We start from the raw sequence: 13,363 nt of genomic DNA, 5'->3' as shown, positions 1-13,363 counted from the left end.
CTTTCCCTTTTTTTCTTTGCCCCAATCGCAATAAGGATTCCTCTTATGTATACTTTATGCGCCTCCCACACTGTAGCCAATGATACATCTCCCGTTTCATTCTCCTCAAAAAATCTCCTTATCTCCTCCCTAATCTTCTGTTCAGTATCTTGGTCCATGAGAAGTGCCTCATTCAGCCTCCATGATAGGCCTCCCGACGACTTCCCTCCCTATCTTAATTTCATTACAACAGGGGCGTGATCTGAAAAAGTCATTGCTTCTATTTTTACCCTAGCCAAATCCTCAATGAGTCGATGGTCTATCAATATATAGTCCAATCTAGAATATGTCTCATGAATATTAGAGAAAAAAGTATAGTCTCTATCTCTCATGTTTACAATTCTCCAGCTATCCACCAGTTGACTCTCTCTCATCACCTTCTTCAATAATCCCATCGACATATTCCCCCCTCTCTGCACTAAAGAAGTTGTATTTGTGGATCCATACATAGGTTAAAGTCTCCAGCCACTATTAAATATCCCTTTCCAAAATCCATCAATCTCTTCAGAACCCCTTTCAAAAACATCTCCGGCTTCCTATTAGGGCAATATATGTTAGCGAGCGTACACTCAATGTCCTGCAATTTACCTTTCAAGAACAAAAACCTCCCATCCGGATCCATTTTCCTATCCTCCAGTTCAAACCTAATATTTTTTGTGAATCCTATAGCCACACCCTTCGCTCTCTTAACTGGGGAATCTGCATAGTACCATATCGGATAATATCTAGAGTTCAACTTAAGGTTTTTTTTTTTAACTCAAGGTGCATTTCCTGCAAAAATACCACTGAGGCCGCCCTATGCTGTAATTCTCTAAATAACCTAAATCTTTTACCTGGGCAATTTAACCCATTTACATTATGGGTTACAAACTGTATTTCCTCCATATTTCATTTATCTTCTTCCTATTTTACCATCTCCTTTCTTCTTCCCATTCCTTATACCTCTTCTCTTGTGCAAGATGTCAGTTTTAAAACCCCCTCTCCCCCCTCCCTCCCTAACTCCCTCCCTCCCACCCACCCCCTCCTCCCTCCCAACCCCCCTCCCCCCAACCTCACCACCCTCTTTTAGGCTTTTAGTTTGCCTATCCATCATTCGTGGGTTTAACCCTCGTTAGATTTATATTTAAGGGTTGAGCTCCAACCATGGACGACTCTCCCCGCCTCCCGCCACCCCAGACTTCCCCAGATATTCCATACAATATCCAATAGGGTTCCCATATATATTCATAACCCCAGATTCTCAGGGGACTCTCTCCAAATTGGAGGTATAGCATAGGGCAGAGGGAGGGGAACAAAAAGGGGAGGGGCTTATTATAAAAAAAATTCCCCCTCCACACAGCAGCATTTACACTACCCTCTCCTCTCCACCATCTTTCCAATATCTACATCCTCCTTCTTACTAACTGCCAATTCTCTGCTCCTCCAACTCCTAAATCTCTTTCTTCCTCAGTCCACCCAGGAATCTCTAAAAATTGTAAGCCTAAACAGTCACAGAAGTCTTTTAAATCTCTAGGGAATCTCAAATATGTTGTTACTCCATCTTTCCATCCAATTAAGCCCATTAGTGAGCCCCATCTATAGGATATATTTTGTTTTTTCATCTGGTCTAGCAGGGGTTTTAGTAATCTCCTCCTCCATAAGGTTTCAGGTGATAAATCCGCAAAGATCTGTATGTCCATTTCTCCATACTTTATCATTGATCTTCCCTTAATCTTTCTCCAAATTTCCTCTTTATCTCCAAAGTTCTGAAATTGGGCAATTACATCTCTTTTACTATTTCCTTGTTGGAGTTTTCCTGTTCTAAAAACTTCAATCAAATTAACCACCTCTGTTTCAGTTCTGTCCATTATGGAGTTAAAGATTTTAATGATTAAGTCTCTTAGTTCTCCTCCGTTAAGAGCCTCCGAAACCCCTCTTATCCTAAGATTTTTCCTCCTATCCTTATTTTCTTGAACTTCTATTTTATAAGACAGTTTCTTTAATTCTTTTCAAATATCTGTTGAGCATTTTTTTAAATCCGCAATATGCTGGGAGTGATTTTTAACTTTTTCCTCTGTTTCTTCTACCCTTGACAATAATTGCCCCAAGTCATTCCGAATGATTGCCATTTCTTGCTTTATAGATTTTTCTAAGTTCCTAAACATATTTTCCATCTCTTTCTTATTTGGTACTTGTAGATCATTGTCAAGGTCTCTAATCTCCAAATTTTCTGCAGATTGTTGATTACCATTTTTCAATTTCTGGGATAGTTTGGGGCTACTTTCCATGCTTAATTCCAGTTCACTTTTATCCCCAACTCCTTGTGCTCTTTCTGGGGTCCCATTTCATTTAGACGTATATTTTTTTATCGACCCAGTTTGAGACCCTTTTAGGCCACTATTTTTAACACTTTTATTCTTCATTTCTTCCTTACTTCTATTTCTTCACTATGGGAATCCTTTAAAAATTATACTTTCCTTCCTTCCTTCACAAATCCTCCACAACAGCCAGACAGTCAGTAATAGATCTATTCCTCAATTCAAACCGCTTTCACTCACCCTCCACTTCTTCTCCTCGAGTAAGACGGTTGTAAGTTACAGGCTTCAGATCTCTTCAAAGAATAGATGCTCCCTCTCCATTTCATCTCCAATTATCTATTTTCCCCATAGATGTCTCCTCCAGACAGCATCTTCAGTCCTCCAGGGTCTGGGTCTCCACATCAACTAAGGAGAGGGAGTGGGGGAGAGAGCGAGCCGGCAACTCTTTTCCTCCACAAAACGCCAGCTTTCCCCTACCCAGTACTCCTCCACGGCTGGTCACGTGGCTGCACTGAGTCCTCCCGTCTCCACCCCCGGACTACACCAGGTTTCCAAGACTTCCGGACCCGGGTCACTGGAGCACCCCTATGCCGCGATCCAAAGCCCCTCTGCCGCTGTCGCTATCCTCCGATGTCCACCACACTAGGTAGGTACCCTGGACATTTTCTCATCCAGCTCTGGGGAAAGTCTAGGCGGCGGCGAGGCAGCCGGAGAGCTCACATGCCGTGCCCTCCTAAGCCGATTAGGCTTAGATGGCAGCAGATTTTTTTTTATCAAGAATGTCTTGATACATTTTTCCATTCATCCCTTCTTTAGTGATATGGCATTTGCCAGCAACGTATGCTGAAAAACAGCCCGACTTCATGATGTTCCCACCTCCAAACGTCACTGTTGGTATGGTGTTTTTGGGGTGATGTGCAGTGCCAATTGACCTCCAAACATGGTGTGTACTATGACATTCAAACAGTTCAATCTTGGTCTCATCTGACCAGACTATATTCTCCCAGTATTTCAAAGGCTTGTCTAAATGTTGTGTAGCAATCTTTAAACAAGCCTCAACATGCTTTTTCTTCAGTAATGGAGTCTTGCATGGTTAGTGTGCATGCAGTCATGGCGGTTGAGTGCATTACTTATTGAAACAATTATATCTGCTAATTTCAGGTCTTGCTGAAGCTCTCCATAAGTGGTCCTTGGCTCTTAGACAACTCTTCTGATAATTTTTTTCACTCCTCTATCAGAAATCTTGCAAGGAGCAACTAATTGTTTCCTGGTTTATGGTGAAATTATGTTCTTTCCACTTCCAGATTATGGCCCCAACAGTGCTCACTGGAACATTCAGAAGTTTAGAAATCTATCTGTAACCAATGCCATCAGTATATTTTGCAACAATAAGGTTACGAAGGTCTTGAGATAGCTCTTTGCTTTTACCCATCATGAGATGTGACACCTTGGTAATGAGACACTTTTTTTAAAGGCAGTCAGTTGAGTCTGAACCAGCTGATATTCATTTGCACTGACAAGGGGCAGGATTGCTTTCTAATTACTGATAGATTTCAGCTGGTGTCTTGGCTTTCCATGCCTTTTTGCACCTCCTTTTCTTTATGTGTTCAATACTTTTTTCCTGTGCCATTTCATTTTATTACACATAACTTAATTTCTGAACTTATTTGTTTTGGTTTCTTTGTATGTATGGATTGCATGGGTTGTTACCGACATGTGGTGACAATTTCATGGCAATAGCACCTTTAGAAATATATTTACCTAGAAAAATGGTGACGTGTTCAATACTTATTTTACCTGCTGTATACACATGGGGTTGGGACACAATTATGGAAACACCAGGTAAAAGAACAAAATAAACAATGAATATGCAGCGCTCCCGCTCTTATACTGTGGGAATCTGGTTATTTCGGCTCCTGATGACGTCATATGACGAAACGCATTGGGCGGGGTTCGCAGCATAACTTCCGGTCTACACGAGGGAGTTGATAGAGAATGCAGCGTCCTAGGACATATTGGTTTTAAAGTGCCATACACATGGAAAATATGTAAGTGCATTTTCAAAGTGGTTTTATTTAATACATACGTTATAACGCTATGGAAGTCTCCCTTTGATTGTTTTACTGTGGTGGAGGAGTATTGTGGTCATTTTAAGTGTTGCTTCCTTTCGAGAGGATTCCAGGTTTAGAGGGCAGGGTCTTGCTGAAGCACCCAAAAGCACTTTATGACCTTCCTTGGCATAGGTGGTCAATACCCTGCGATGAGTGGGACTCTGGAGATGGGGCACGAGTGAAGCACTCATCACAGAATTTTTTATCGTCAAGATCACCAATATATCACTATATCACGTTGACAACTTAGATGTGGAAGGTGTTTTATAGCACCAAGACTGTTTCATTATGAACCGAAATGTTTATTTGATTTTGCATTGTTTGTCTTTATAAGCATTACTTAACTCATTTGCACTATGTTGGGATAAGGTCATTAGTAGCCTTTTATATAGGTTGACCTTGGAATTTATTTATAGCACTGTGCACATGGTTCTAATTTTCCTCATGTTATTATAGGGGGAGGTGTATTGTAGTCACTGTCACACATTATGGTTTTCAGGGGTATATGTATGCACAAATCATATTAAGCAATCCATTTTTTATTAGGGTGGTTAATACTCCCCTTAGAGGGAGGTGTATTATAGCACCACATAACATGGTTTGCTCTAACACAGTCATTTTGGGGTTAGGCATGTATCACTGACACATGTATCTTGAGAACGGAGCACCTTTGATTACACATTGTAGAGGGAGGTGAATTGTAGTACTTCATGTTATTTTTGGCATCTAGTTTCATATCATAACTAGATTCCCACAGTATAAGAGCGGCAGCATAGCATATTTTTTGTTTCATTGGTACACATTATTTTGTGTTTATTGATAGCAGCAGCCTCTAGAATGCTATGTATCTGCTGCGCAGGATTTTGAGATATTAAAAGAACAAAGTAGTTCTCTCACGTTTGTTCGCTCTTGGCGACCCATCTGATTGGCAAGCTCTTGTTAGCGGGTGACTCCAATTTAATTCTGAACACCAAGTTAGATAAATACCCAGCCGATGACTCTGGTCCATCAACCGCTGCTAATCATTTTCAACAACTCCTTAATGACTATGGCCTGGTTGATCTCTGGAGGGAGCTTCATACTTTAGCGAAAGACTATACGCATTATTCGCATCCGCATAACTCCCAGTCCAGGACTGACCATGTCTTTATGCACCATAATTGCCTTCCTATGGTTCTCTCGGTTACCATAATGACGGTCCCTTGGTCAGGTCATGACCCAATACTAGTTTCTTGAAGCTCCTTGCTCTGTAAACCTCAATATGCCCCTTAGGTCATGAACGATTCCCTGCTCTCCATTCAAGAGATCCAGACTGTTCTACAAAAATCTCAAGGATATTTGGAGCTTAACGCGGGGTCGGTTTCTTCCCCAGTAACATTGTGGGAAGCTTATAAGGCGGTACTAAGAGGATATATTATCCAGATAGTGTCCAAACGTAAGAAAGAACGTTTGCATAAACAACGTCAAATGGAAATCAATTTGGAAAATGCTCTGGAACGATTTAAGAAATCCCCCACCAGGTCTTACCATAAACATGTAGACCGGGCCTTGGACTGAACTTGATCTTTGCTTGATGGACTTGGCGGAAAAATGGTATGCGTAAGCTAATAAACCTGACACATTGCTGGCAAACCGACTTTGTACCTTTGCCCCGAAACACTCCCCAATCACTTTGCAAACAAGACATAGTGTCCTCACTAGTAATCCTATTAAAATACTAGATGAGTTCAGGCACCACCTTACATCTTTATACGCTGCACCTACGCAAACAGATGAGCAAGATATGGCCCACTTCTTGGATGGTCTATCCCTCCAGAGACTTACTCCAGCTCATAGGGCACTCATGGATCGGGCCATTTTGTTACAGAAATTCAACAGAGCATTAAAGACCTAAAATTGGGTAAACGGCCCGGTCCTGGTGGATATTATGCACTTTTCTATAAAACATTTGCGGACATTCTTTCTCGTCATTTAGCAGCCGTGTATAATGCTATCCATGAAGAGGCTGCGAACTATGACTGCGAACATTGTTATGATCCCTAAGCCTCACAAAGATCCCTACAGTTGGGCAAATTATCATTTAATTTCTCTGATCAATATAGATCTAAAGCTTCTTACAAAGATTCTGGCTAATAGGCTCAATTCCTTTCTGGCTAGACTCATTAAGAAAGATCAAGTGGGCTTTGTCCCTAAATGCCAAGCAGGAGATGCCATCCGCCGAGTTCTACAATTGCTTCATATTGTTAAAGGTTGCTCTTTGGAAATGATGCTTCTATTGCTGGATATCAAACAAGCCTTTGGCACACTTTCTTTGCCCTACTTGACTAAGGTTCTTCGGCATTATGATTTTGGCCCGTTTTTTCTGCATTGGATAGCTGCCTTGTACAGCACCCCCCAAGATAAAGTTAGATAACATGGGTTTGAATCCTTTGTTTTCCCGATCAAGCGGGGCACCCAACAGGATTGCCATCTCTCGCGCTCTTGTTCGTTCTGGCCATTGAACCTATGGCCGATGCGATTCGGAGCAATCCTGATGTGATGGGAGTGGTTGCCACAAGATCTCTGTTTGCAGACAACATATTGTTATCCTTAACATCGCCACATCTTTCTTTACCCAATCTGATGAAAACTTTGAATTATTTTGCTCTCCATGTTAATCTGTCCCTTGCACAGCAAACTTTACATGCTATCTGTCAAACCTTCCCATTTCAATGGCTTGCCTCACTGCCATTTTTAGGTATCCGGCTCTCTCCTACCTACGAAAGGCCTATACCAGGCCAGTTCCCCCTCCCCCCCTTGTTTAAAGTGTTGTCGGATTTGTTGCTTACATGGAACCATCTCCCATTATCTTGATTTGGAAGAATCAATGCAATTTGAATGACATACCTGCCCAAACTGTTATACTTTTTCAGAGTTCTCCCTGTCCCAATACCCCCCCTCATATACTTCGTATTCAATATTTTTCATTTTATTTGGGGTTCTTCCTGGCCCCATCCTAGCAAAGGAATAATGTTCAATCGCACAGTACATGTTGATTTGGTCTACAACAAAATGGCACTGGTTCTCTATATAAACTGAATGAATGTCGGACGGTCCAATCAGATCCCCTTGATAAAGTCACATGATCTGTGACGAAACACGTCGGGGAGGAGTGTGTAGATGAGGCCACGATGTTACCATTCATCGGAATAGCAGTAGTAGTAATCCACACATCGCTCCAGGATTGTCCTTTCTGTAGCCAATTGCAGATATACATAGGGCCCATGCATTGCCTTGCAATATACCTTGTATAGTGAAGTTTTGGAGCCTGGACTGTTTCTATGCTGCTGGGGATGATACTGCCATCTTGTGCCTAATTAGTACTTTACTGGATGTTCACCATACATGGTGCAGATATGCAGCTACGGAATATGAGAGCATTTCTTATGTTTAATGTGCAATAAAAGTGTTTAAAGGATAAAGCACTATTTTGAGCTTTTGTTTATGAGGAACACGGCTGTGCCTGAGGCGGTTATCTGGAGGGAGCATCATTTGGAGCTATTATTCAGCAATTTGATCTTCAGAGTCCATATATTTGGGACCAAAAGTGCAGTCAGACCAAAACATTGTATAATGTGAGGGCACACTGCTGGAGGTGACCAGATTTATGGTGGAGGATGTTTTGCACTGGAATTCTGTGACAGATTCACACGGAGGTCGTTATCCCAAGGAGGGGTCACAGGAGAAGACATACATAATTGGACTTTGATTATATATTTTTTTGGAATATTAATTTTCATTAATTATTTATTTTGTGTCACATAATTTTTGTTTTCTGCTATCACCATTCTACGTATATATATTTTATAGGTATTGTGCATTTTTTATATGTAGCGCAGCATATTTTCATTGATATTATTCATTATTTAGCCCACTCAGACATGTGTTGTGTGCACTAGAGGCTACAGTATTCCTATCATACTTATTTATTTATATTTTGTATTCACCATAGTAAACGCTTGAGTTTATTCACATTTTTATTAATAATGTTCACTCACAAGACCCAAGGAGGTCTTTTGGTCCCTAATCTTTGCGCTTACTATTACTATCTTGCAGCCATTCTTGCTTCCATTCCCTTTTACATGAGATTCACCATTTACCCCTATGGGCCACAATTGACATTGTCAACTCCTACCCGACTTCCCTGCCTTCTCTGCCGTGGGACCCTCCCATTAATCGCCCCTCGGGCATAGGTCCTTCTCTGTTGCACACCCTCAGGCTCTGGGATTCTATCAAATATTCTGCTGGATTGATTTCGCCCTTATTTGCCTCTTCTACACCTTTTCTTCTGTTCATTGTTTCCTCCTGGACTAGACCAACCAGGCCTTGTGGACGGGACACGGGTTTTTCGAAGTCCACTCCTTGCTTACCTGACCAGGATTGCTACCTTTGAAATGCTTCGCTCATCTCATGAGATACCCTTACGAGGACATTTTCTCTACCTTCAACTTCGCCACTTCATTCATAATCTGATTAGACCACACCTCACCCAGCACCTTATCTTCTATCAGCTTTTGAAAGCATTTGCAGGTCACGTCTGTGCTCAACAGGTATAATCTCTCTAATATATTCCTCTATCGTTTCCTCTAAGAAGCCTCCATTAAACTCTTTTTTCAACAACATTAAGAACGTGAACTGTCTGTGTCCCTGACACCTGAGGACTGGCAGATAATGATCCAAACAGCCTCCAAATGCTCCAGAAATGTCTCCGCCTATAAGGTCATGTACCGCTGGTACTACACAGCAGCTCGATTGGCCAAAATCCTCCCACAATATCCATCGACCTGCTTTCAGGGTTGCCCTCATGTATGGTGGTCTTGCCCTAGAGATTATGGATCCGGGTTTACGCACTCTTATGTACTATACTCAACTCAAACCTAAAAAGGAACCCCTGTGAGGCCCACCCTCACATCCAATATTGCCACCATCAAACCCGCCCCACAGGCCAGAGTACTTGGTGTCATTCTGGACTCCAACCTATCCTTCCAGCCCCAAGTCCAATCTTTAACAAACTCGTTCAGACTCCACCTCCGCAACATCGCCAAAATCCGCACGTTCCTAACCCCAGAAACCACTAAACCGCTCATCCACTCCCTCATCATATCACAACTCGACTACTGCAACTCCCTCCTCACCGGCCTTCCCCAGTGCATGCTCTCCCCGCTTCAGACCATCCTGAACTCAGCGGCTAGACTCATCCACCTCACCAACCGCTCCACCTCTGCCACCCCCCTCTGCCTATCCCTCCACTGGCTCCCTATCGCCCAACGCATCAAATTCAAACTACTCACTCTGACCTACAAAGCCGTTCACAACACTGCCCCTAACTACCTCACCAACCTGATTCCCAGGTATCACCCTACCCGTACCCTTCGCTCTTCACAGGACCTCCTTCTATCTTGCCCCCTGGTCTCCTCCTCCCACGCACGTCTGCAAGACTTCTCCAGGTCCTCCCCCATCCTCTGCAACTCACTACCCCAATCCATCAGACTGTCACCTTCCCTCCTCACCTTCAGGCGCTCCCTGAAAACCCACCTCTTCAGGGAAGCCTACCCCACCCTCACCTAACTGCCGCTCTCCTTCATTCCTCCTACCACTCCATCCCCCACAGCCACTTCCTCCTGTACCACTACCCCCTCCCTCCTAGATTGTAAGCTCGAAAGAGTAGGGCCCTCTATCCCCTCGTGTGCTGTTTGTAGTTGCTGTACTGTTTCATGTATTGTCCCCCCCCCTCTATTGTACAGCGCTGACCAAACCCTTTGGCGCTATATAAACTCGATGTAATGTAATAATGTAACCTTGTTCTCAAAAATTGACCATAGTGGCTCTATGATATTTGAGGCCTAATGAATGCAGCACCCAGGAAGGGTGCGAGACTTTGCATCATGTGTGTCAAACCACAAATTCACAACAGCTATCATCTTGGTAAATGGAACTGTCTTTGGGAAACAATCATTGCACCATTAGGTGCACATAGTTGGCCAAAATGTGTACATTTTCACTGGCAGTGACTATACCTTTCAAGTTGATAATGGGGCCTGCAGAATACCAAGATACCAAAATATGATTTTGTCGGCCCCATGCTTTACCGTTGGCACAAGACCTGGTCGTAAGCTTGGGATGGTGTTTGCCAAATGTAAACATGTCTGGTGGTTGGTAACATTGTGAAGCTTGATTCATTGGACCTCATTATAGTCTTTCATTGATAGATGGTCCATGATTTATGGGTGTTGCACCACTCTCTCCTCTTCTGAGCATTAATATCGGTCACTATTGGTTTAGCAATTGCAGCTCGCTTATAAATGTTTTGCCTATGGAGTTCCCTCCACACAGTTTTTATGGACACGAGCTTTGAAAGACTGAGATTGAGCTCTACAGTCACTTTGACAGCAGTAGTTTTCTTAGTTTGGGTCCACAATGTCCTTTTGTCTTCTGCGTTTATGCTTACCAGACAACTTTTTTCTGGAAACTGTATATGCCGTCATAGCCTTTGATACCTCGCGTCACGGCAAATAAATTAGCAACTTCAATCACAGAAGCACCAGCTAAGAAAGCACTAACAATTTTTGCCCTCTTTGAAACTCAGTAAGCTCTGACATGACTCAGTATTAGTGGCAGTGCATGCAGTGAATTACGAAAGTGAGGCTTCCCAACCTGTTAGCTAGGTGTCTCATCGCACAGTGGAAGCAAAAGAAAGTTACATCACTTCCGCTTTCAAAGCAAAACATGTCGTCACCTTCACACCTGCAAATCATGTAGTGTTTCCATATTTTTGTCCAACCTCATACAGTAGATATATGCAATCAAAAAATATATATATATATTTATTTATATATACAGTATATAGTAATGGCATGGCATTAGTCATCTAATGTTCTGAAAAAATGTTTCTAAAAAAAAATACAATATATAGGAAATCAACATACCTCTTGGTGGCATACTGGGAGCTTCTGCATCACAGTCTATTTGCAAAGATGCCATCCTTTGAATAAATGCTTCTGGTTCAGGGTAATCTTTCTGTATGTATGAAAAAAAATGTATGAAAGAAGTTTGATGAAAACTGATCTCAGAGCGAGTGTGATAGAGGACCTAGTTGATGGAGAGTGTGATGGGCGGAACTGCACATGGGGGTGTGTACTACAAAGATAATCATTGGAGCTTGTTACAGGCCTCCCAGTGTTAATGAGGAGGTGGAGACTCAGCTCCTTGCACAGTTTGAAAGGGCTGCAAGGGCTGGGACAGTGATAATAATGGGGGATTTTAACTACCTGGAATCTTACTGAAGTAATGGTACTGTAAGAACAATTAAAGGGCAAACATTTTAAAACCTACTACAGGACAATTTTATGGTACAGTTCATAGAGACCCCAACTAGGAATGATGCTCTGCTGGACCTAGTAAGCTCAAACCATGCAGAGCTTAATACAAATGTCCATATAAAAGAACATTTGGGTAGCAGTGAGCATAACATGATTTTATTTATTGTTAGCTGTAAACAGCAATCACATATGGGAAAAATAAAAATGCTCAATTTTAAGAGAGCTAATTTTCCAAGGCTGAGAGCTGCTCTCCAAGACTTAGACTGGGAGGGAATATTGGCATCAATGAACACAACACAGAAATGGGAGTTCTTCAAAAAGACTGTATGTGAACACACTGCAGATATATATTCCCATGGGCAACAAGTTTAAAAGGCTAAAAACCAAACCTATGCGGCTTATGGCCAAAGTTAAATAAGCTATAGATAATAAGAAAAGAGCTTTTATTAAATATAAAAATGAAGGAATGTTATCATCGTTTAAACATTACAAAGAATATAACAGAATATGCAAAAAGGAAATAAAAGCTGCTAAAATTGAAACCGAACGACAGATTGCAAACGATAGCAGGACCTACCCCAAAAAATTCTTCAAATATATTAACAGTAAAAAGGTCCGATTCGAGCATGTAGGCCCTTTACAAAATAATCTAGAGTGGGTGACTGGGGACAAAGAGAAGTCAAATTTATTAAAAACCTTCTTCAGCTGTGTGTATACAAAGGAGCATGGGGGAGCTCCTGTCCATAATGGGAATGGTATTGACACAGCTCCAGATGATCCACATTGGCTCCAGATGATCCACATATGATCCAAAAATATTTAGACAGAATAAAGGTGAATAAAGCACCTGGATCGGATGGCATACACCCACGGGTCCTTAAAGAATTGTGCTATGTCATTTCAAAGCCATTGTTTCAAATTTTTAGGGACTCATTAATGACTGGCATAGTATCACTGGATTGGCATAAGGCCAATGTGGTGTCATTATTTAAAAAGGGGGACAAAATCTTTACCAAGTAATTTAAGATCTGTTAGTTTAACTTCTGTAGTTGGGAAGATACTGGAGAGTTTAATAAAAGACAACATAGATGAGTTCTTGCTGGAAAAAATATTTTAAGCAACAGACAGCAGGGATTCATGAAACAGAAGTTGTCAAACAAATCTGATTTCTTTTTATGAGGAGGTGAGCAAAAGCTTGGACAGAGGGGTGGCAGTGGACGTGGTATACTTGGATTTACAAAAGCGTTTGACACAGTTCCCTATATACGGCTGATGTGTAAGGTAAAGTCTACAGACTTGGAAAAATCCATATGTAAATGGATAGAAAACTGGCTAAAAGATCATATTCAGAGAGTAGTGGTTAATGATTCATACTCTGAATGGTCTAGGGTTGTCAGTGGTGTACCCCAAGGTTCAGTGTTGGGACCCTTACTTTTTAATATATTTATAAACAATATAGGGTCTGGGATTAAAAATCACATTTCAGGGGGGCGCTCGTGAGTAGCAGCCAGGATGGCTGCCTTTTGAATCTTCTCCTCGGCTGCCGGACACATCGGCT

At 41.9% G+C, this 13,363-nt stretch overlaps 1 protein-coding gene across 1 annotated transcript in view; it reads right to left on the bottom strand.

Annotated features, from left to right (window-relative positions):
* RIPK1 (receptor interacting serine/threonine kinase 1) overlaps nucleotides 1-13,363 on the bottom strand; it is a 76,946-nt gene that overhangs the window by 20,198 nt on the left and 43,385 nt on the right. The window contains exon 8 of the mRNA XM_089689042.1: nucleotides 11,413-11,503. Within this exon, the coding sequence (XP_089545168.1) occupies nucleotides 11,413-11,503 (91 nt within the window). The remainder of the gene's footprint in view (nucleotides 1-11,412; nucleotides 11,504-13,363) is intronic.

This window comes from Staurois parvus, unplaced genomic scaffold (genome assembly GCF_062004578.1).
Source record: "Staurois parvus isolate SC_StPar_1 unplaced genomic scaffold, SC_StPar_1.0 ptg000468l, whole genome shotgun sequence".
NCBI classification, from domain to species: Eukaryota; Metazoa; Chordata; class Amphibia; order Anura; family Ranidae; genus Staurois; species Staurois parvus.
The sequence above is the reverse complement of the archived record's forward strand: the minus strand, read 5'-3'. Positions and strand labels throughout refer to the sequence as shown.